A 23,959-nucleotide genomic window follows, 5' to 3' on the forward strand; every position below is an offset into this window, starting at 1 on the left:
GTTTGTCTTTTCACAATTTGTCTGAGTTCTGATCCTTTTTCTCTCTGATTAATAATATCATATATATGTCTTTTTTTCTGAAGAGACTTGACAATGACAATTCTTATTCTGTGTATGAAAGAAGATGAAATATAGCTTCATTTAATATGACTTACGAAAACCAATGTACTTTAAAGACAAATTCAGAAGCAATTTGAATAAGTATTTAAACTATAGACAGAGAAATGCTTAGCTATTACAGTGCTATTCTATAAAAGTTAGTAATAAATATGTTTTATAAGCAACCTTGTTTGTGATAAACTGGGTGAAAGCCTTTTTGAGTGATCTGAATGTAAAGGGTTTTACAGTTCCCAAAGTGTCTTGCCTCATCCTTTGTTAGGAGTTAAAAAAGAAAGAAGGGGAAGCTGAACATTTTGTTGCTATGTGAGTCTTTTAGAAACAGCAGGAGCTGCCTTGAGGGACAAAGCAATAACTGTTTTACTCTACCTGAAGATATTGCCAAAGGTTCTCAGCACTTCTTCAAGTGCCAATCAACAGAAGAGGAGGGATGCCACCTGGTGACAGTGAAGGTTTAGGTATGAGAGCTATGTGGATAGCAGTGAGCTCTTGCAAAAGTATTTGGTCACTTGCCAGTGACATCTACAGCCTGCTTAATCTGTACATATCCATCAAATTGGTGCTTTCTGACTTACTCATAGTTAGTTGCCCTCTTTTCTCCTTACTTGCTCCTAAACCCAGACTGGCTCAGCATGGTGCCACCCATCTCAAGTGAATGAATACCAGCAGGGTTAATTATGTAATTAAGAGAGGTATGTGCCTCATTTCATTTGAGGCGTTGTTTATGCACAGAATTAGTTCTGGAGCCTGGGATACAGCTTAAATCATGTTAAAAATGGATATATGAGTGGGAAAAAAAAAAAAAAAGCTTGTTTTCTAGGAGGAAAATAGTGGACTTTGTGATATTTGAATTGCTGTCTGTGGTAAACTAGACTAAATGCGAGTTTAGATTTCAGACACCTCCCCCCCACCCATGCTTTAATCAATTTTGTATTCTCTTTGGCATGTAGTTTCAAGAATTAATATGAATGCTTTCCTTCATGCAACAAATCCCTACAGAAATAAATGAGTGACTGAATTTCTATAAATGTCTTGAAAGTGTCTTGTGTAAACTTTGTATTGATATTGGTTCCTCAAAATGAAACCAACTTAACTGAATGAGAGATTTTCTCTGAAAAAGGACACATGCATTCTGCTAATAAATACCTTTTAGTGTATAGCAAATACTAAATACATTTAGGTATTTAGACTGCTTTATGTAATATTTCCAAATCAATGTTATTGTCAAATAAGTTAAAGTAGGAAATAGTGCCTGAATAAAGATTATTTTTTAAAACAAGTCTTTGGACAAATGCCTCTTGCACTGCACTGACAATGTGCTGTGGGTGCAGCCAAGTGGCACATTGCTCCAATATTTCCTGAGTATCAAGCTGGTTTTTACTCTGCTGCATTGTAAAGTTAAGATGCAAAATACATGGAAAAACTTGTTTCTTGAGTCTGTGTCAGAGCATTTTTTTTTCATGCATTAGTGTGGCACATTTTCATTTACTTGGACAGTGTAATTTCTTTTGTGCTGCTTATCTTTGTAATCCTTACACATTCTGTGCTTTCATGGACGACTTCAAGTCACCCTTTATATTACTGTTATGTTCTTTCAGCACTCACTTTGCGGATCTTCACTAGGTTCTCTGTTTTAAAACTTTTGTACTCTTTTAGGTAGTGAACAAATGAAAAAAACAAAAGTGAAATCTAATACAACAGTGTAGCCTTGTAAAAAGTGAATGAAATAGTATGCCAAAAAAAAGAAGTATGATAAAACATTCGGGATGTATCTCAAACCTAAGATCAAGTGAGTGTTTTCTGTTTAGCCTATATTTTCCTGTTAATCTTTCCAGCACAATGGAGTATTTCACTAGAACAGAAGGATTTAGGTGGAATTAAAGTTTTTCTATTTAAACTGAAAGTCTTATCCTTAAATATATAAACTAATCTTTTAAACCGATTTAATTACTTAAAGAAGTTAAGTAGAAAGACAATAATATATTTTAAACATTCTAAACACAGAGAGTTTCCTTGTATACCAATGAAAGTTAGTTTACTTAAAGATGGATCCAGCTTCTGAAACAGGAAAAAAAACTCCTGGTGAAAAGGATTTTGGAAACGTCCTTGCGCAGCATAGCCATACAACATATGAAAATGGCTTTTTTTTTTTTTTTAATAAATGATTTCCAGTGATTAAAACTTTTAAGCTGCATTAAGCAAAGCTATGTATCCAAATAAAAAATGATGCATTATTGATCAAATGACTTACATACTGCTAGAGTATTCTTCTATATGTAATGTTGATTTAAAAATATAAAATGTTGAGACATGCACAGGCATTTGATAGGAGAAGCAGTATATGGCAAAATTTAGAGAAGATTTTTTAGGCAAATATTGAACTTGGTATTGAACTATTTGGGTGTCTTGTTGACTTCCTAGCACTGCCAGGAATATCATAGAATCATAGAATCGTTAGAGTTGGAAGGGATCTTTAATGATCATCTAATGAAGCTCCCCTGCAATGAACAGCAACACTTGCAGCTAGATTGGGTTGCTCAGAGTCCTGTCCACTTGACCTTGAATGTCTCCAAGGATGGAGCATTCACTGCCTCTCTGGTCAACTTAGTGCCTCACCACCATTATTGTAAAAATATTTTCCTTATATATGCAGTCTAAATCTGTCCTCTTTTAGTTTGATGCTATTTCCCCTCACAACATACCCAACATTTCCCCTGTCACAACAGACCATGCTGAAGAGTCTATCCCCTTCTTTCTTACAGCCCTTCCTTGGATACTGAAAGGCCATTATTGATCTCCCTGGAGCATTCTCCAGGCTGAACGTCCCCAGCTCTCTCAGCCTGAATATCAAGACTTAACTTTAAAAAATGTTGAATTGGAGATGATGAGGAAGAAAAATGATTATTTTTTTTTTCACTGTTCCACTTATGCTTACAAAAATGTGAGTTGAGCTGTGTTTCTTTCAGGGGAATTCATCATTACATGAATACTCATTTTTACTGTGCCCCAGTAGGTAGGAAGGAGGGTGAACTGTTTAAATTTGGGGTGTTTTAATTGAGAAGTTTTAACTTTTTATTGAGCTGTATTTCTTGTAGTGCTATCTCTCGATCAAGGGAGAGACAGAAATGAAGAGAAAGTGCTTAGTAGCCTCCGGGGCCCAGTTAGGCTGACTTGCCTAACTGAATACATGATTTTATCTCAACTGAGTGGCCATTACGCCTTCTGTGGATTGGAGGAAGGACTTTGAAATCTACAGGGAATTCTTGAGAACATACTGTGTGTTGACTTCAAGAAAATCAATTTTTAACAAAGTTGTCAGCCCTCTAGAGTTACCACTTGTTTCTTCTACTGCTGTGGAACAGTCAACAGCACTTGCAGAACAGTACATGTCATGATGCCTCTCCAGCAAGCAGGAGCTGTAGTTTTGTCTGTATGATGAACTGGAGAATGTGAGCAGGATTAATATTCTTTTCACAGTGGTTTCTTGTTTGTTATCTGAGAAATGGACAGTGGTTCAATTCTACCTTCACACATCTTTTAGAGAGTCTCCCTGAAGTTCGTGCAGTGGCTTTAAAAAGTAAAGCTGCTAGTCAGCGTAAGATTATGAAGGGCACCATTAGGGACAAATCAAATAAGCAAAGAACTGGATTATTTGGACTTTGTCTCATGAGTAACACTCCAGAAGGTGTTTGTGGTGTTTCAGTATTGATTAGCTGATCAAGAGTGCTTGCTACGAGGAAGGGAAAGTTCATTTTCCAAATACACATAATAAACTCTCTCCTCTATGCCTTCCAGTTGTGTCTTTGGGAAAAATTAGTGTAGTCAAAAAGCATGTTCTGGTGTATGGCAAACCTCTCAGACCCTACAAAGGAGTGTGAGATTGTACTGTGATAGGTGTAAGATTTTTTAGCTGCATATTATTCAAATAAATAAGCAAGTGGTAGTAGATACTTCTGGCCTACTCTAGAAACTGTGGGGTTTTTTTGTTTTTGTTATTAGAATTTTACTTTCCTCACCCCTCTTCTACCCTGTTATGGTAATCGTCCTTTCTGAGTTTGCAGAAAGGACTCAAGTGCTGCCCTTGAGGTGTGTTCGTAGAGAAGACTAGAAGAAAGGCCACTGCAGACTACAATCCATCTTGCCAATACAATTTCAAGGCACCTAATCTGTGTGATATATAACTTTCTGCAGAAGAAGAATTGAAAAAAAGTCAGTTTTGAATTGCTTCTCCTAAAAGTATTAATCTTTAAGAATGAGGCTGTGTATGCTTTGAATTTTGATGTGTCTCTCCTTTCTCTCTTTCTAGCTGGAATGCTTGCAGCTTTCTCTACAGGATTATAAGCTTTGATGTTCAGAAGAGCAAAACTAAAAGATGCCATCTGAGAGGTGCCTGAGGTATAGTACTTGATAGCACATAGTAAGTCATTCCCATTTAGTGTGATGTTTACTAAAGCATAAATTAGCAGTGAAATATGAAATTAATATTTTTTTGCTCATTATTCACATTATGATCTGCAAGAGATTGCTTTCTTGCTGCTACTTATATCTAGCAAAGGGAAACATGCTAGAGTTTGATTGGGTCTCACAGTTCTCTTCATCTATTATCTTGTTTATGGTCCTGTTTATACTTGAAATTTTTGATTGTGAAAGCAACTACTGTTTTACATGGATGTACATGAAATGGTACCCGGTGATCATTTTTGATGTTTGTCGTGTTCCAGTATTCAGGACATATGTTGATCTTCCAGTTGTTTCAAATTCTTTCAGCCTTCCAGAATTTCTCATTTTGCCTTTCTCCTTCTTCCAGAGTCTTAGTCATCCATATTTGCTTGCTAGTCCAGACTTTCTCATTTATTTGTATTGTCCATTGTCTCATCACAGACTTTGATATTTATGATTTAATTAGTTTCTGAGAGCACTGTCAGGAAAAAAAAACCAAAAACAACATTTCATCAGAATTTATTTATCCAGTTGCTTTTTCTTTGGAACTTTGCTCTATTCTAATATGCTGGTAGTTTCACTACTGTTCTATTTCAGAGAGTAGTTAATGCTCACAGGCTGATCTGGGATCTCAGTGGTCTGATATTACTAGGGTATTGTATCATTCCTCTTCTGAACAAAAATAGAGAGAAACCATCTCTAGGTATAATAAGGTTATAATGCTTGCACAGTTAATCTTCCAATGTTATTATATTCTCTGTTCTCCTAGGAAGAAAAAAAGGTTTTTGCAGTTAATACAGAAGAGGGAAACCAGGTTGAGAAGACCATATTCTGCAGTTCTTCAGAACTCAGTAGCAAAACTAACAGTTAATCTTTCATTACAGATTCTTTATTGTTGTTGAAGACTGCAGAAAGAATATAGTTTTATTCATTTATTCTTCATTTTTTCAATTCAGAAGTTGAGCTGGTAGCATTACCTCCATAAAACAGTAGTTTGATGCAGTTATTTTACTGTAGAAATAACAGAAGAGAAATAATGGTTAGAAGTAATTTCCTTTTTTTAACAAGTTACGTTTCTTGCTAATTATCCATTAGTATTTCAGTGATATTCCTGAAACAAAATAATTAAGGACAAAGTTTCATTTGAATGAATTGTTCTGAAATGTAGAGTTCCATGTGTGAAACCTAAAATATCTGTGTACAATATTCATATACAGGTTGTTCTGCTGTGCTGTGTGTATACTGCGTAACTCCATTTCAGCTATCCTTTCTAATACCTTAGTTTTTTGTGGTTTTTTTTTAAGATTAGATTAGAGCAAACAGTGTACAAGGCAGGTCTGCATTAGTTTGTAAAAGCTAAAGGTGCAGGAGTTGGATGTATGATAGTATAGTAAGCAAGTGTTGATGGGAAAGAATTTAGCAGCCATGCAGCTGCTGACATAGCTTGTGCATGTAGTGAACTGCATGATTTTAGTGGAAAGATGCTAGTTTATTTATCCTGTCATTAAATATTGAGTTATTCAGGATTGGCTCTCTGTAAGATCATTTCCTCTAAGGTACTAACTTCTCAGGCAATATAAATTTGTATAGTCTCTCAGATTTCAGATGAACTGCATTGTTTTGTCCCAAAGAAGCTCTGCAGATTTGTTTGTTTGTTTGTTTGTTTCTGTCTTTGTTTAGGACTGTATTTGCATATAAAAATACATTTGCAGTTATACCATCTCTTCCTTTTGTGCTAGAAAAGGAAGCTGAAACCAGATAGTCCTAGGTTGGATGACACAGAAATCTTGCATTTGTACAATCTGATATTCAAAGGTGGTGGAAGGCTTCATTATTAAAACAAATAAAAGAACAACAACAGCAAAAATGCTGCTTTAAAAGTGTAAATGACCCAAAATAATCTGAAAGCTTTGAGTAATCTAATATCAGACTTAAACAGGCCACTTGAGATCAAGACTCTTCATTCTTTTGAGTAGGGCTGGTTAATTCAGGCACACTCCACAAATTGTCAATTTGGATTTTCTGTCATTTCATTCACATAGGGCTTTATTCCTCTCATATAATTCTTAAATGGTTTTGAGTTAATTCTGAGCGCAGTTGACATCAAGCGCAGCAAATCAGAATGGCTGAGATTTTTATTTGAGTATGTAATATGGTTTTATAATACTGCTAAGCTGTGATTTTCTTGAAATGGATATGCCATGTAAAGATTTTACCTAGATTTAGATTTGATAATTTTATTTCAAAAAATATCAAACATTCTTAGAAAACATTGTTATATATTGCTTATAGAATTGTTACATATTGCTTTCCTGCATTTATTTACAAAATATTTCCTCCTTTCCCTCTCAGTGTTCAAGAAATGTTGACAGGTCAGAGGCTTTGTCAGTCGAGCTCCCATAATGATGCTGTTCTGGCAGCACTGAATCAACAAAGAAGCGATGGCATACTTTGTGATATCACCCTTATTGCTGAAGAGCAGAAATTCCACGCACATAAGGCAGTCTTGGCAGCCTGTAGTGACTACTTTCGAGTAAGTCTAAAGATTATTATTTTTATTTCTTATAGTAATATTAAAAATTACCCTGAATGTTGGAGGGAGAATGGTTATCTGTATCATGCTGAAAAAAATAAAATCGAATCTTTATAAAATTCATGATAATTTCATCAAGTATTACAACTTCATTACATACAGACATACACGTGGTAGGAAAGAAAAACAAATAGAAACTTTCAAACTTTCAGAATCAGCTATAAATATGGAACTCAGCCAAATAATTTTGGTTATTAATGGACAAAAAGCTTTGTTAAAAAGTAAGCAATTAGATTTATGCTTTGTAAGAATATGGCAAAAAGTAGCAACATACTATATTCCTGATTCTAATCATTTAGAAAAGAGCAAGGGTTGATTAAGTGTTGTGAATTTAAACTGGAATTGTAAATGTTTTTGTAGCTGGGGAGATGTTGCTTAACTTGTACTATTCAGGTTTTGATTTTCTAAGAATCAGGAGAATTATGCCAATTTTTATTCAAAATCAGTGAAGAGAGAATGTCATCTCCAGAGGTTGGTGAAGGAGGATAAAAGATTTATATAGAATTAGTTGAGTCACCATTTGGAAGTGCCAGATTTATATCCACTGGTCATAAAGAATAGATTTAACTGCTTCAATTTTAGCTGTTAAAATTACATAAAGAGGAGTTCTACCTTTGGTGTTTCCTGGATTTTCTTGGAGGAATGTTGGAAGAACCTTGCAGATTTTCTAACCATGCTGAAGTCATTTCTGTGAGGAACTGACATTTCACTAATTTTTGTGAGATTTTTTTCATGTAAGCACAGGACCGTAGGGGATAGGATTCTGAGAACATTAGATGTTGGAGTTGCCTTGAATAAAATTTAGAAGACAACATTATACATCAGTGTGACACAACAAGCCTGCCTTCTGTAGCTTCAGAATTCATACTTTTGATGAATATACTAACCTACCTTCAGCTCTATCTGGAGGGGTTGTTATCCAGTTCTTATTTTTATATAGATTACCCCAGGTGTGTGCTCAGGTCTTCAAAAGGCTCTATCAACACAAATATTAGTTTTTATTTTTCTTTTTCACCACTTTCATAAAGTAATCTGTACAAGTGGCTGAATATTAGCTTCATAGAGATCCTGGTTATGGTTTTCTACCCATTCTGCATCTATTTTGATTTAAATTAAACTACTGTTGAGATTGTCCTTTCTTATTCTGAGAATAAGAAGTCAGATAAGCAGTATTTTTTTTCCCCAAATTGTGACTTATTCACTTGTTTTAGTACAATGAAAATTTGTTAACACTTGAAGGATGACTGTATGTCCTGTTAGAAACTGATGAGGGAGTAAGAACTACTGTATGTAGAAGAGTGGTGAATGTCAGAGATTGTCTTACTATTATTTTTTTCTTTGGCACAGATAAATTCTTCATTTGTTTTTTTAAGACAAAACAGGGACCTGACCTTCAACAAACAGTGGATTTGACCATGATATCTTTTGGATAGTAGCCTGCCATCCTGTCTTCTAGTTGGTATAATTGATCTTGTAGTTTTGGTTGTGCTGAAATATCAGAATTGAAAATAGAATAGTTCAGTCGGAAAGGACTTGCAATGTCTGAGTCCAACAGGCTATCCTAAACACTGAAGTGAGACAAGAAGTTTGAGTTAGTGAGTTAGTGAGTATATGTGCATTTTGATAGCTCTAGAAGGATAAGTAATTTCCAAATAATTTTTTTCTTTTTTTTTTCCCTTTTTTCCCCTCTGGGAGCAAAATGAAATGTTGCTGCCTGACTTCATTTGTAGGCATTTTCAGTGCTGGCAGGTGATTATGTAAGCGCAAGCTTTTCTCGTAGAAAATACATTGGTTTTTTAGGTCAAAATAACTCTTTTCTCCTTCCTTATTTTTCACTTGGGGATGTTTATAGTTATAGGACTTGCTTTTTTTTTGTCTCAGAAAAATGTACTTTTTTATGTTGTCGAATGAACAATTATATCAATTAACTAGAATAGACTCAGAAATCTAATAATTCTATTAATATTTCTAAACTATTATAAAATGTCAGTAGTATCCTGTGCTATTTCTTTTTCCACAGTAAGCTTTTCAATTCTTAAGAGAATCCTTTGAAGTTAACCAAATGGATACTAATTTTGTTTACTGTCTTTATTGTATTTATAGCTGTCACAGTTGATTGTTAAACAGTTTGTTTTTTCTGTGCTGTCTTTCATCTCTCTAAACAGAATATATATTCCTGTGTACGTATCAGAGTTGATTGCTCTTATTTTTATAAACAAATTCTGATTGAATGGAGAAAATTGTTTCTGAGGTCTTGTTATATGAGTCAGGAAGAGGAAAAGGCTCTCCCTCGCTTATGAATAGATTTAAGGACCTGTAGTACTGACGACATGCTATTGTAACCTGGAAGTGATGCTGATATAGAAATCCTTTTTCCAGGTAATCTTTAAAAATGTTAGCTCTTCTCATTGGATCAAATAAATTGTTTGGTTCAGGAAGCATCTGTTCAGTACTGAGTACTTGAGACTTTTGTTCAAAAAGAGGGCGTTCCCCTCACTATTAGCTTTCTGAGTAAGTTGAGAAGTATATCTTATATATTAAAACTTCCTAAGATCAGTTTCCTTTTGTTTTCTCAGTTGGAAATTATGGCACAGTTGAGAAATTGAAGTATTTCATCTTTTTTAATTACTGAATCTAGCTTTGTTAGATCTCAGTCACATGGATTCATTGTGGCATCTGATTTTTTCTAAACTACTCTTAATTCTTTTTCCCCCAAACATATAAACTTTTTTTGTTAAATTCACCATCTTGCTTTTAATTATTGTTGGTTCTTCAATCAAATAATAAAACTAAGCCCTTATATTGCTGCTATTTACAAGGAGTTAGAGTTCCAATATGCCTATTGTTTACCTATAACCTGAACCCAAGCATCTTAATGAAATGCAATATTCTAAGTTAGCCTAATTCTATATTAAAAAAATTGAATAGGGAAGGAAATGCAATTCTAGAACACCCTTATTCATCCTTATCTTTGCAGTTAGTGCTTCTTTGTTCTGTGGGGCTCTGAAGTGGTTTTCCATTAATGCAGACAGAATTCCCACAGCACAGCACTGTGGGTACTATCACAAGCATTTACAATAGTCTTTTGTGAATTCTGTTTTCAAATTCCCTACAGTTATTATTGTTGTCAGAGTAAGTATGTTTCTGTTGTAATTCTTATAGTACAAAAATGAATTAATTGCAATTCTGCTACCGATGGATGGAAGGCAACACGGTGTCTTGTTCTCTGAGTCATCTTCCTGATTTTTTATTTATTTTTTTTTAATTCCCTATACAATAAGTGTGGCAGAATTAACCTCACAGTTAGTGAGATAGGCCATAAGAGACTGTAACTCACTGTCTCTCATTAAATTAATATTATAACAGCATCTGGTGATTGGTAACAGTGCAGTTGATGAGCTTCCTCTATTTAAAAGAAGGACAGAAGTCTTCTCCTTTGCTTCCCTGTGCTCTCTGTTCAATTTTACAGTGCTTCTATGGCAAACATCCTGAAGCTCGGCCCCACTGCCTCTTGTGTGTTGCTGTAAATGTCTGACAATGGAAAGCCAAATTATTGGAGCAGGGCTGTGGTATGGAAGTGTTTCATACCTATTTTATTCTGAATCCCTATATTCTGGTGAAGAAATCTTCTATCTTAGAGTGTTGTTGGATGCAATAGACAGTTCCTATTTTTTTTCAATCTCCATTAGTATCTTCCTACACAACCTCAGGAGAAATTAAAGCTATTATTCTGTGGGTGTAGCAAAGCTGAAAACACCTTGTGTTCAAACCACCTGAGAGAATTATTTGGGCAGTGTATCACTCTTAGCTTCAGTGAATAAGATTGACATACCATGAGAAATATCCAAAGAAAGAGACAAGACTGCTGAAGAGCTAAAAACATGATCTACATCTTATAAAGTGCCCATGGGATGGAAATTTCTTGCATTCATCTTCATTTGTACTAGAAGTCCATCACACTGCTGACATGATTTTGCCTTCTGTGTTGCACATTATTCTTGTTAGAAGTTTTAGAGGAAATTATCTTTCTTTAAAAAATAAAAATAATAAAAATTGATTGCTTCATTGTTATTAGTACTTTTTTTTGCACCACGTTAGCTTCATTTTAGTAGCCTGAAATACAGTGTCAGCTAGTTGAATTCATGTCACTGTAGGCCTTCATTTAATAAAAGTCCGGATTTAAGCAGTGGAACCTCTATGTTTGACTGTCCTGAACAAAAATGCTGCTGGTTGTTTATCTGTGTCAGGAGTTAATCTGCCTAGACAACCCATATTCAAACTTAGACCTCTGAAACCTCACTCAGTCTCAACATACTCTTACTGGATGACCTAATGTACAAGTGACCATTGAATTCAGTGGTCTTTTTTTGTAGCTAATAGCTTGAAAGAAGGAGATACCATGAATAGCAATGGATGAGAACATAAAAATGGCCCTGCTGTGTCAGACTGTTGGCTATTTTAGTAGTAGCTATCGTGATACTTATAGAAAAAGAGCAAAAGCAGGCTGAACTTAATGCATCCCTGAGAACTCTTCAGTTGTGTATAACTAAGGCATTTCTAATCGAGAGTGTGATTTCTGGCTATTCAGCAACCCTGAATACTGGTCTCATCTAGGATTTTATGCTGTTTCCCATTGATTCTATGTAAGATAATCATCCACTGCATGTTCTGACAGGTGATCCATGGCATTAGTGTGAAGAAATACTTTTGGTTTGTTTTGAATCAGACTTCTATAAGTTTTATTGTATTTTTCTTCTTTTGGCTAAGATAACAAACCATCACTTCCTAGGTGTTCTTTTCACCGCACTAAGTAGTCTCTTTTCTAAGTTGGTTTGTGATCTCAACCTAATAAACTATTTACAATCCCAGATGTCTGGGACATTTTCAGCTATGGTTGAAATAAAAACCTGGTCTTCCAAGGTTAATAGTGTATTACCTGTGAAAGCAGGTTACAAATGTATGTAATAATCACTTGAAGTCAGTGTTGCTTGATATTAGGACACATCTATGTTTTTAGAATCTCTCAAACATGGTCTTTAAGTATCTACCTTTCCAGATTTTGATTTCTATTCAAAAAAGGTAGTTATCAAGCCTATAAAATTAATGGGGATAATTAAATTGACATAACTGTTGTCTGTTATTTTTGGTGTGGGATTTTTTTTGTCAGAAATTAAAGAAAAACCCAAGGTAAATGAGAACAGACAAATGTAGACTTCTAAAAATAAAATGAAAAGATGATTTTTATGGAGGTATTTGTTTCAGAGGAGGTAGCTGATGGAGGACAAAGCTCAGCTGAGGATGAAAGCTGCTGTCACAAATAACTGTACTGTTAACAGAAGCATGATTAGTCAAGACATTCTTCTTTTATTTAGCAAATAATTAATGCTTAAAAACTGTTGTAGGTTTTCTCATTAACTGGTGTGGAAAGTCAAAGAAAAAATCTTCAATGAGCTGGTTTTATTTTTCAGACTTTGTATCAAATAGTCAGTGGGAGCTATGGGACCTTCTTTAGCAAATTCATGCTCTAGCTATAATAGGTTTATAGTCATAGTGGAAAAACAAGTTTCTTTTTGACAAGATGTGAACAATATCTAGTTCAACCCTTTATAAAATGGGCCAGATACGGAAGTATGTAAGTACAAATATTAATAAAATGAACTACCTTAGATTACGACATTAGGCTTCTTATATAACGAATATACTTTTGCAGTTAGTCTTCAACTAGAAGGTAGAAGATAATTGTTGCAGTTTACTATTGCTTGGCACACTTGGATTTCAGTGTCTAATGACACATCATATAATGACTACCTTCTTAAAAAGCTAATTGTAATAACTAATGTTATGTTACTCCAGTTCTTTTACATGAAATTTTCCTATACGGTTCTTAACTTATGGCTGACATATGTTGAGGTGGGAAACGTCTTGATGTATGAAGTACACATTTAATTTTAGCCCCCCTTCAAGGTGTCCTACATGAAGCACATTGTGGCAGTTAATGCTAGCTCAAGAGCTGGCTTTTATTTCAGTTTTATTTTGGGCTTGATTTTGATATCGCTTGCTAAAATCATCAAAAGAACAATAGGCTTATGCATTTGCTGGGAAGCATTAAACCAATTTAAACCAAAATTTGCAAATATGACTCATACTTTCCTGTGCTTAACTGGAGATGCTGGATAAAATCTGTTTTCAGTTATGCTGCTCCTTTTGTATTCCAAACAGCAGGCCTGTTTAAGAACAACTAATGTTAGGACAGGCTGTGCATTACTGCAGATTTCAGCGGTGCATTGCACGGCGTGGTCCTCCTTACAATTCAGTTTTCTTTCTTCTACCACAATGAAAATAATTTTGGCATTCAGGATCAACTATAGTGACTTATGAAGCGCTGGAACTGTTAAGGTTTCTGTAGCTGTGGTAGTTTACTTAATTTTTTTTTGTTTATGATGTGAGATTACACATGAAAACTGAAGAATTATTTTGTTTCTACAGCATAACTTTAGCCACTTTTCAGTATAAGTCTTATTAGTGATACAACAATTCACTAGGAATAGTATGCTACTGTCTACCCTTCTCATTATATATCAAATCTTGTTTGTGCATCTAAACAAAGGTTAGGGAAAAAAACAGTACATTGACTATTAAAAGTAGAACCATCACAATATATATTCTATTCGATACAGATTCAGCCAAAAATATAATATGTAACTTGTTAACAACAGAATACTTCTGTTTTGGTTATTTTGACTGGGAGTAAAGACTGTATCTTGTTACGACCCAGAAACTTGCTTTGTTCTTGCTGAGCAGTGCCCAACAAATGTGCACAAATCACACCCTTAGTTCCTATCAATGGTAACGTAGGGCAGCTCTCTACTTCCATTTTCATTACTTGCTTCTATAGTCTCTAGGAAATTAATATCTGTGTATTAACAGAGAAATCCCAAAAAGTGTGTTACATAAATGGTTGATTTGGTAAGCTTTTAGGTGCAGTGCATTACTCTTTGACTGATATACTGAAAGAAACACCAGAGGCTCAATGTACTTATTTTGCCAACAGTAACATGTGAGCCTTCAGTATTGCATAGAAATTGTACTTTTCCTGCTTAGTTGTTTTTGTATTGTTGTGCGTTGTGGCTATTTTTATTATTATTTTTTTTGTACTTCTTTTAAATTCTTTAACTGTATATTCCCATAAATTGGGATTTATTGCTGACATTTTCATTTTACAGAATTCATTTTAGTTGTGTGGCAAATGCTTTTAAAAAAATATTTAGATAGATTTCATTGAGCAGATGTATTAGCGCAGGCTCAGTTTTCAATGATTGACATTATGTGACATTTTCTCTGAGAATTTGTATAGAACTTGCTCAGAAGAATCATGTAATGAGGCTTTTAATCATATTTTATGCAGTTGGTGTTGATGGATCTGTTTTTCAGTGCACAGGAGACTCCAGAGGCCATGGCTTATGATTGATTTAGGACAGACAAGCTTAAAATTAGATGAATATGAAGCAAGAGATTCAAGTTATGAGAAGAACAAGCTGTGTTTTTACATTCAGTAAGGAAATGTTCACCTATTAAATTGATTATTTGAATAAGTATATGTTACATACATACAACATTGTTAATATTTGATATACATTGTCATCTGTGAAAGTAGTATCACAGTTCTTGTTAATCGTGCTTTTTTATTGTGAAAGGTAAAAGCAGCAAAGAAGAAACAACATTGCTTACATAATGAAGGATTAGTACTTGGAAATTAAGAAAAAATAAAGCTTAATAAAGGAGTAGATACCACAAAGGGGATTAAATAGATTATGATCTATTTATTTTATTTACTGTTACAAGAACAGTGAGATGCTATTTTTTTGTACAGTCTGCAAAGGAGAGTTTTGGTGTGAAAGAGTTTGTAGTCCAGACAGTCTTGAGACTGGATATTTGTAGTTTTGAGCAACCTGTACACAGATAGGCCTGGGTACTAAATAAGGAAGAACTGAAGACTGAGCTGTTCCACTGATGCTAGTTAAGATTTCACAGGCTGAAAATTACACATGCAATAAAAAAAAAATTGAGAATTCAAATCATAAGTGAGCTCCCTAAGCAGTGTAAGAAACCGATCCAAGATTTCTTAAGTGTTTGTTTACTTTTCTAATAGCTCTTATGATGCATTAGAGAAGGATAATAAATTTTCTGAAAAGAAAAAGATGTGCAACAGATGAACATAAAAGTAAATGAATATGCTATGGGAAATGAATCTGAATAAAACACTGCACTTAATGAAGATGCCTGTCTATTTTAAGATAATTTTGAGAAGAGCTCAAGCAATATCACTGTAGAATTGTGGAGACGGTAATTTGAGATGGTAGTTCTTCTCTTCTGAAACACTAAAATAATACTCAGTAGTGTTGTTTACCTTAAAAATTCAGTGCAAAAAGCTGAGGAAAATTTGGCAATAATGCTATCATTGTTCTTCACCAGTTAATTTACTTGAAAGATTGAATAGATGTTCACTCATTTTCAAAATTGTTTTTTTTTTCAGCACTAGCATGCTGGTGTTTTTTTTGTGTGTGTGGGGGGAGGGGGTTGTTTTGTTTTGTTTTGTTTTGTTTTGTTTTGTTCAGACTTGTTTCTGAATTGGGTGGTAAGAGTTAGTTAAGCTAGATAATATGACTACTAAACAAGTTGCTTGTTGCACTTTGCTTTTTAGCTGGAGAGTTTAGCCTCAGTGATGAAAGAGTCTGGGTAGGATGGCGTATTTAAGTTTTACTTTAAGGTAAGACTGATAAGGTTTTTTCTGCTATAACTTTTGACCTTTGACCATGGTGCTTATAATATACCTGATAATTTTTCAGGAAAAGTAGCAGGGTAAAGTAGAGTAAGCTCATGTGCACTGAGGCTTGCTCTCTGTTAGTTCACCTTGACATCCTGAGTGTTCATCTTTTTGAGTGTGTTGCAATGAAAGGAACTACATGAACACCAGTTTGCTCTGTGCCAACTTTCCATTCTCTCTATTTGGTTGTGATTACAAGGAAGTGCAGGAAATGCTTATGACTCTTACTATCAAGAATGTGTCAGATTTCTGGACAACCACATGAGAAAAACAGCTGAAAGTAAAGACATGCTCTGGTACATGAGTTGCAATGTTAGAGTGAAGGATGAAAAGTGACAAAGTAAGCTGAATAGGAGATACTTGCACTGTGTTGTGCAAAGCAAGCCTGCCTTTGCTGAAACCCTATGAACATCATGGGGATGCAGCTTTTAATTCAGATGATTCTGATGTATTCCAAGACTTAATAATGGTGTTTCTTGACTGAAACCATGGTTAAGCAGGAGTTGTGTAGTTCAGAATTATGTGTTAATGGAGGGGGAAATTTATGTGATTTTTTTGATGAAATAGATGTGGAAATAGTGCTGCTGATAGCAAAACGATGTTTGAGAGCACCAACACAGAAAATTTGGAAATGTTTTTTTGGGGTGACTGTGGACTGATTCATTTTACTTTCTGGTTTTTGAAAACTTAGGTTTATGTGGAAAGTTGCTTTTAGAAATAAAGAAAAAATAGATAAAGATGACTGTCACTTTGTATTTTTGCTGAAGGAGTTTGAAGTATCTTTGAGTGTGCTTTATTCCTAGAGGACTCAAAGTATTTCTTGAAGGCAAAACTTAAAATGTTCAATTGCTCATCTTCCATTTGGAAGATTTACAAAAGTTGGTTGGGAATGATGTAGCTGAAATAAGTGATGAGCGTAAGAAAATCAAGGTAGGCAAATGGAAGGATGTATTCAGCTTTTCATAACTGGTGATCTGCAACTATTTTAAAGACCCACATACCCCTAAGGCTTTTGAACTTGAAATGACTTTATGTGAATTCAAATAATTGAAAGAAGTCTCTGGTTCTTAAAAATATTAATTCGTCACATAAAACAAACTAAGTGCAAATATCTTTCAATGAATTGTCACTGTTATGGTTTGTAGCTTTCATTCTAGGAATACCTTCAGAATTTCTTCTGTTCTCTTAAAATGAATATGCTAAAAGGAAACAATTCAATTCTATCTCTTCAATTTGTGTTCCTCAGATCAGTTCACATAACCCGTTATTCTTAGAATTAAAGTTTTCACCTAGTTTAGTTATCTAGGCTAAGCTAATTGTTTAGGCTTCCTCTTCAGTTACAGAGCAGAAAGGATACTTGGTGTGGCCTTCCTTGAATATCATGTAGTTCTGGTCTCCATAAAATAAAAGGGATATTAGGATATTTCATCCCACTACATCCTGTAAATTGATGTCGAAACATACCTATTTCTATATATTGATTGCCCACAAAACATGTGTTAAATGTTAAATAGCATATATAGAGATTTAAATTATAATCTAATGCTTTTAGCTGTCTTTCAAATATTTTCCTGTAATTTGTTTGAAGTTGTATCAGTGTTCAAATGTATATATAATTAAACATGTAAGTATGTTTTTAGATATTTATGTGTAAATATATTTACACACTATATATCATTTATATATTATTATGTATGTCATGTAGAAATGAATGCAAGCTCACTACTCTCACAGATATGAATCATCTGAGTAAATGAGAAAATGACTCTGGAGGCAAGGAGCAATTTTGTACTTTACCGTTTCTGACAGTGAGCAATTTGTATTTTGGGGATTTTGAATATTATTCTCATATTTATACATTAAAGTTGTGTGTTCTGAAGGAGACTGTAGATGTTGCTGCAGAGCTGAGCAGGGGAAGTTAGATCCAATGCTCTTTTTTGTGTTCTATGGAAACTATTTTGTGAAGTTACCTTTGGGTGCTGATATCTAACTGGTTAAACTACAAATATGCCATTTACTAAAGGCAAACCAACTTGCTTTGAAGTCAAAGTTTCAAGAGTCTGGGAACTGCTTTTGTCAGATATTGTTTGATTATTTTTATCCAAGGTTCATGTATTTTGGACTCAGTGATCCTTATGGGTCCCTTCCAACTCAGGATATTCTACAATTCTGTGATTTTTTGAGAAGTTCTCTAGCTCTGGTTCAGTTTCAGGCCAAGATTAGAAGAAGAAAAGGGCTTTGATTCCTTCTCATCTTCTCTTTCTACAGCTAATAAGGTGATCTTCTCACTCCTCAAAAAATGGTATATCTTATTTGAAGCTCCTCAAAGCTTATGTGGGACTGTTTGTGTCTGAGTACATGTTGATCACTGAATTTTGATGCAATTGCTACAGAATGGCAGGAATATCATGGTCATTTTTCTTCCGAGGGATTGATTTAGCTATTTCAAGTCTTGACTTTGAAAAAAACCCAAACAGATAAACACCAATATTTAAGCAGTCACTTGATTTTCCTCAATATTTACTCATTTTCTGGGTGACAGATCAAGGCCTGGAGATTTACAGGAGCTGGAAGAAAAGATGAGTCCTCTTACTAGTGAGTTTTGTCATAAAAGGGAACATCACTTGATGATATATTGGCAGTTTGGATGCTATCCACAGTCATGATGGTCTTGGAAGAGAAATAAAAATCTTATGTGTGGGAGCCAAAGGCACATGGCCTTTGTGGACAGGACAAAAGAAAACAGCCATAAACTTGAGCATAGGAAGTTCTGCACCAAAAGCTTTGCCTTTCACTCTGAAGTTGGTGTGGTAAAGAAATATTATCCAAAAAAGTATATTCAGTTATGAATTTCTGATACGACAAGTTAGTCTTTGTAGCAAGGAAAGCACCTATGCATACTGTGATGTAAGCAATTCTTACTAGAAGAGCTTTTAAGGAGCTTCAGAATAATTAAAAGATACTTCTGAATTTTAGAATACATTTTACTAAAAATAAATGTAAATAAAATTCCTTCTCTTCTTGTTCCGGTCTGAGTATATACCGACCATAATTTGCAGACAATCTGGCAAAACCCGCATAGCATGCAGGATTTAGCCTGTGTATTTTGCTTAGAAAAAGAAGATAAAGACTGTTAAGTAAACTAGATGCTGTTGCCCTTGGTTTTCTGTTCCGGTCTAGCACAGATGAAATAAAAAAATTGCCTACTGCAACATTTCTCTGTATTAGTTCATCAGATTACTGCTTAATAGAAATAGCAACAGTTGGTGCGTAGAATGCTTCATGTACAGCATTATCAGCAGTTCTGTAAATTCACTCTTGCACTCTTGCACAAAACACTTTTCCCAGTTTCCCTGAGACCGAACGTACTCTGTAATTGTAGATTCATATATTTTAATGCATATTGATAACACTCTTAAATACATGGGCTGTATAAATCTGAACATAATTGTTCACTGGTATGGTGAATATAAATTCTTTATCTAAGGAAAAATCTATATTATAATGAAAAATATCAGAACTCCTAGCCATGGTATTTGTGAATAGTAACATAGTATAAAACTACTGGGAATATGCTCCTGCTTAACAAATAATCCATTCTCAAAGGCTTAGTGAAGGTAAAATGACTTAGTTGTCTGGTGTGATTTTTGTCTCGAATCTTGTATTGCACTTTTTGTTGTCTGTCTTGTTCTGTGGTTTAAAGCTGGTTTAGCATGTGAAGTTTATTTATCCTTTTTATGAGAGCATGATTTATGCTGTGATAATAATTCCCAAGATTAAATGTACTACTCCTAACAGTGTAAGAAATCCTGCAATTGTTCTGTTTTACCATATTGTAACATAATTTAGCAAATAAACATGCAATCCTTTCAATTGACTTCTGAAATATTTTTATACTGAAATGGTAACCGGCTTAAGTGTTAGAAACACTTCTGTCTCATACAGCATATGACAGGCAGCCCCAATAAAGTCATGCAGAAAATGTTAAGAAAAGTATGGTTTGGTTTGCAGTAGCTCTTTCTAAAACCCCAAGAACAAGCATTAGTAAAGCAGTACTTTTTTTAATTTTATTTTATTATTAAGCCTGCCAGTACGCAGAGGATAAAACTTTGGATAAAACTGACAGTTGTCACTGTCCCTTCGCAATTAGCAAATGCAAATGAAGTATTATTTCCAGCCATGCTGGAAGGCACTGCATCCCCAGAAGCGTTAAAGGGTCTTGGATGCAGGGCAAGATTTTGCCCTTGTTTGTTGTGAGGCTAGTTTCAACTGGTGCTTTTTGGCCTCAAATTCTCTCCTCCTGACAAGAACTGGAGTTCTGCCTTTACAAGGAGCAGATGGCTGATGGAAACCCTTGCAGCTCCTGGCAAGCCCTGAAGCTTCTCAGTAGCTATTAAAACTTTTTTGTTACAGTTAAATGACAACGAAATGTCCAACCGTAATTACATTTTTAATGGAATTAGACAAACATTTGAACTTGCTATATTTATATGTATATGTATATATCTCTATTTCATGCCTATGTCTTACTACATTAGTGTGATAAAGCCTTTAAACTATTTTGCATTTCTTTGCTGTTGCCACTGTGGTAGATACCCTGATATAACTTTACTGAAATAAGAACTGTGAAAATACAAGGACAGACCATATGATAAATTTCATTCTTGTTTATCCTGGATGATTTCCAGGCAGCAGATTTTTGTCAAACTGTGGTATTTTAATGATGAAAAAAAAAACTAATGCTTTCAGAATAAATCAGTTATTTGCATGAAATTCTCAGTTCTTGAAAGAAGCTGTCTGAGTCTAAGGGAATGATGTGCTGAACTGTTAGAGAGGATAAGGCTTATTTTTTCCTTTAGTTTCAGTAGCTCTTGGTGTCAGGTTATGTATATGAAATCCAGTGTGCTTGTCGACTGCCTCAGCTTCTGCATGTATCAGAGTAATTGCAGATGCAGAAGAGTGCATTAATATAGAAGTTCATTGGAAGTGCTTCTTTACTGGAGTTCTCCAAGGTGAACAGCAAGTATGCCAGTGATAGAAAGCTGGGAGGAGTGGCTGACACACCTTAAGAATGTGTTGCCTTTCAGCTTGACCTGGACAGACTGGAGAGCTGGGAAGCAATAAACCAGATGGGCTGTAAAAAAAGCAAATACAGAGTCTTGCACATAGGAAGGAATAACTGCAAGTAACAGTACTGGTTGGGACACGACCTGCTGGAGAGAAGGTCTGTGGAGAAGGACCTGGATGTCCTGGTGGACAGGAGGTTGGCCATGAGCCAGCAGTGTGCCCTAGCGGCCAAGAAGGCCAATGGCATCCTGAGGTGCATTAAAAGGAGCATGACCAGCAGGTCGAGGGAGGTGACATTCCCCTCTACTCTGCCTTGTTCAGGCCTCACCTGGGGTACTGTATCCAGTTCTGGGCTCCCTGATACAAAAAAGACAGGGATCTCCTGGAGAGAGTCCAGCGAAGAGCCACAAAGGTAATAAAGGGCCTGGAGCATCTCCGCCATGAGGAAAGGCTGAGTGAACTGGGTCTGTTCAGCCTTGAGAAAAGAAGACCTAGAGGGGATCTTATTAATGTTTATAAAAATCTCACGTGTGGGAGCCAAAGGGACATGGCCAACATCTTTTTCCGTGGTCTGTGGGGACAGGACAAGGGAAAATGGCCATAAACTGGAGCATAAGAATTTCTGCACTGATATATGAAGGAACTTCTTCATGGTGAGGGTGACAGAGCACTGGAACAGGCTGTGGATCCAGGGAGGTTGTGGATTTGCCTTCTCTGGAGATATTCAAGACCTGTCTGGATACCCTGTGCAGCCTGCCGTAAAGGGGCCTGCTTTGCAGGGGGGCTGGACTCGATAATCCCTAGGGTCCCCTTCTAAGCCTTACAGTTCTGTGATTCTGTGAAGTTTACTAGCCTATATAGATAGAAGCATTAACATTTCTGCAGAAAACCCACCGGGACCAAGTTTAAGCTCTGACAGATGGTCAAACTGTTTCATTTATTTGTTCACAGTTTACTGTCTGAAGACTGAGAATGGTATATTTTGTTAAGTGTATAGGGAAGTGACAGAGATAAAGGTTGCATTTCAGGAAGAATATTTGTCTGGAGAATTGGAGTGGTGAGGAGAGAAAAAGGAATTATAAGGACCTTGCAAGAGTGTGTGTTGTGCAGGGCAAAGGCAGGCTTGGGAAGAAAAAGGTTTCTATTGGTGATCCAGAGACTAAGGTTGCTTCAGTCCAGGGAGCTGCTGAAGACTGATGATCTTCAAAGAGATTTGATGAAAGGAACAGCTGCTTTCTTCATTTTTACTTGCAGAGAAGTCTAGTATAATCTTGCTAGTCTTCACTGTAGATTTTATGGAGGATTGATACGGTCTGAGAAGCTGGGACAATACTAAGTAAAGGGCAGTTGTAGGTTTAGGTGACTGTATTTGTATCCTTGCTCTTCTTTTAATAACTTGATTTTAACACTGTTCACTTTATAGATTGAGGTGCTATTTGGAGGGGATTAATTTAAAAAAGAGACACTGTGTTAACTATCATAACTGTCTCTTTTTCTTATACATGTAATTGTCTATGGTTTATTATCCTACCTATATTTCTATACAGTGATACTATTCATAGTTATAAGGATTAGTTCTAGTGATGTTTGTACTTTTTTTTTTTTTTACTGAGGCCAGTTCTTTCTCACTTTTATTGAACAATATCTTATTGTGTGACTGTTCCCGTTGATTCTACCTAAATTACTTAGGGATTGTATATTCATGGACCAAAGTTATTTGTCTCAATTTTTTTTCAGAATAATTTTTTTGTATTTATTGATAAAAGAATTCTCTTTCATGATTGATTGCTAGGTAGTAGTATTGGAAGTATGGTGTACATCTCACTCTAACTCACAAGTCTGATGCTGTTTAGAATTCTTATCCAAGGAAAATCAAAGGTTAGTGAAGTTGAAAAAACAAATACTGTTCTTCCTGGGACTTTACTGGGGTTATTTTAATTGTTAATATTTTTTTTCTTTTCCTAGGCAATGTTCAGTCTCTGCATGGTTGAAAGTGAAGCTGACGAGGTGAATCTGCATGGCGTCACAAGCCTAGGTTTAAAACAAGCCCTGGACTTTGCATATACTGGACAGGTACTGCACAGCTCTTTAAATTGAGAGAAATTAAAACAATTTGCGATAAAAACAGAAGACTGCCCTTAGAGAAGTACTGTTCTTGTGCATTCCCCAGTGCAAGGTCTTTTGACTTAACAGATCTTACTTAGGCTATATTGTTTATGTGAGTAGCTTGTTTGTTGTTGTTCTCCCCCCCCACCCATAGAGGAATTTTCCAATAAAAACATGTTTACTGTATTATATCCATTGCATTGTATCCAAGCAGTGAACCATATACGGCTTATATGCCCTTTTTATGGTGGTCTGATTGTTCATAAAAATTTGATGTGAGTTGATCCATGAGAGAGAAAAAAAAAAAAAAAAGTAGGCATTTTTCTAATAATAAATATTTATGAACCTTTGCTAGGCTTGACTAATTGTACAGTCGAGGGGAAATGCGGTCTTTTACTTTCTGGGAAGATATAATCCAGTTATCTTTCTAAATGCGTATAGGTACTGTGCATCTTTCTTTGTTGCAATTTTTATGAGAGCAGATTGTATATCATATTATGTTACTAGTGTATCGGTGTAAATGAAACTTTGGAGAATTGGAGAATGTGAAGTGATGCTCCTATTTCTACTCCTACTTGACTCTTCTTACACCCACCAAAAATAACCCCCAAAAGCAAGCAAACATTTCAAACAAACCAAACAGTAACAGCAAAAACCCGCAATAAAAGTACCCAATGCATTTATATGTCCTGCCATATCTATTCTTTGCATTCCTTGTCAGTGTTTCTCTACAATTTCATCTCAGTTCAGTTCAGTGAACTAAGAGCTTCTTATACCATTGGAGATATTTTTGCTTTGTACTTAAACATTCT

The 23,959-nt window shown here is 35.2% G+C and overlaps 1 protein-coding gene across 4 annotated transcripts in view; it reads left to right on the top strand.

Annotated features, from left to right (window-relative positions):
* Positions 1-23,959, top strand: part of KLHL32 (kelch like family member 32) — a 119,639-nt gene that overhangs the window by 23,879 nt on the left and 71,801 nt on the right. For 3 of the 4 annotated variants that reach the window (XM_052687295.1, XM_052687059.1, XM_052687125.1), the window contains exons 2-4: positions 4,424-4,512; positions 6,910-7,090; positions 23,007-23,114. In XM_052687295.1, coding sequence (XP_052543255.1) covers positions 4,490-4,512; positions 6,910-7,090; positions 23,007-23,114 — 312 coding nt within the window. In that variant the 5' untranslated portion in view covers positions 4,424-4,489. Of the gene's footprint in view, positions 1-4,423; positions 4,513-6,909; positions 7,091-15,851; positions 15,918-23,006; positions 23,115-23,959 lie in introns of those variants that run through there. The other variant, XM_052687209.1, reaches the window with a different exon arrangement.

This window comes from Tympanuchus pallidicinctus, unplaced genomic scaffold (assembly GCF_026119805.1).
Source record: "Tympanuchus pallidicinctus isolate F22 unplaced genomic scaffold, pur_lepc_1.0 scaffold1, whole genome shotgun sequence".
NCBI classification, from domain to species: domain Eukaryota; kingdom Metazoa; phylum Chordata; class Aves; order Galliformes; family Phasianidae; genus Tympanuchus; species Tympanuchus pallidicinctus.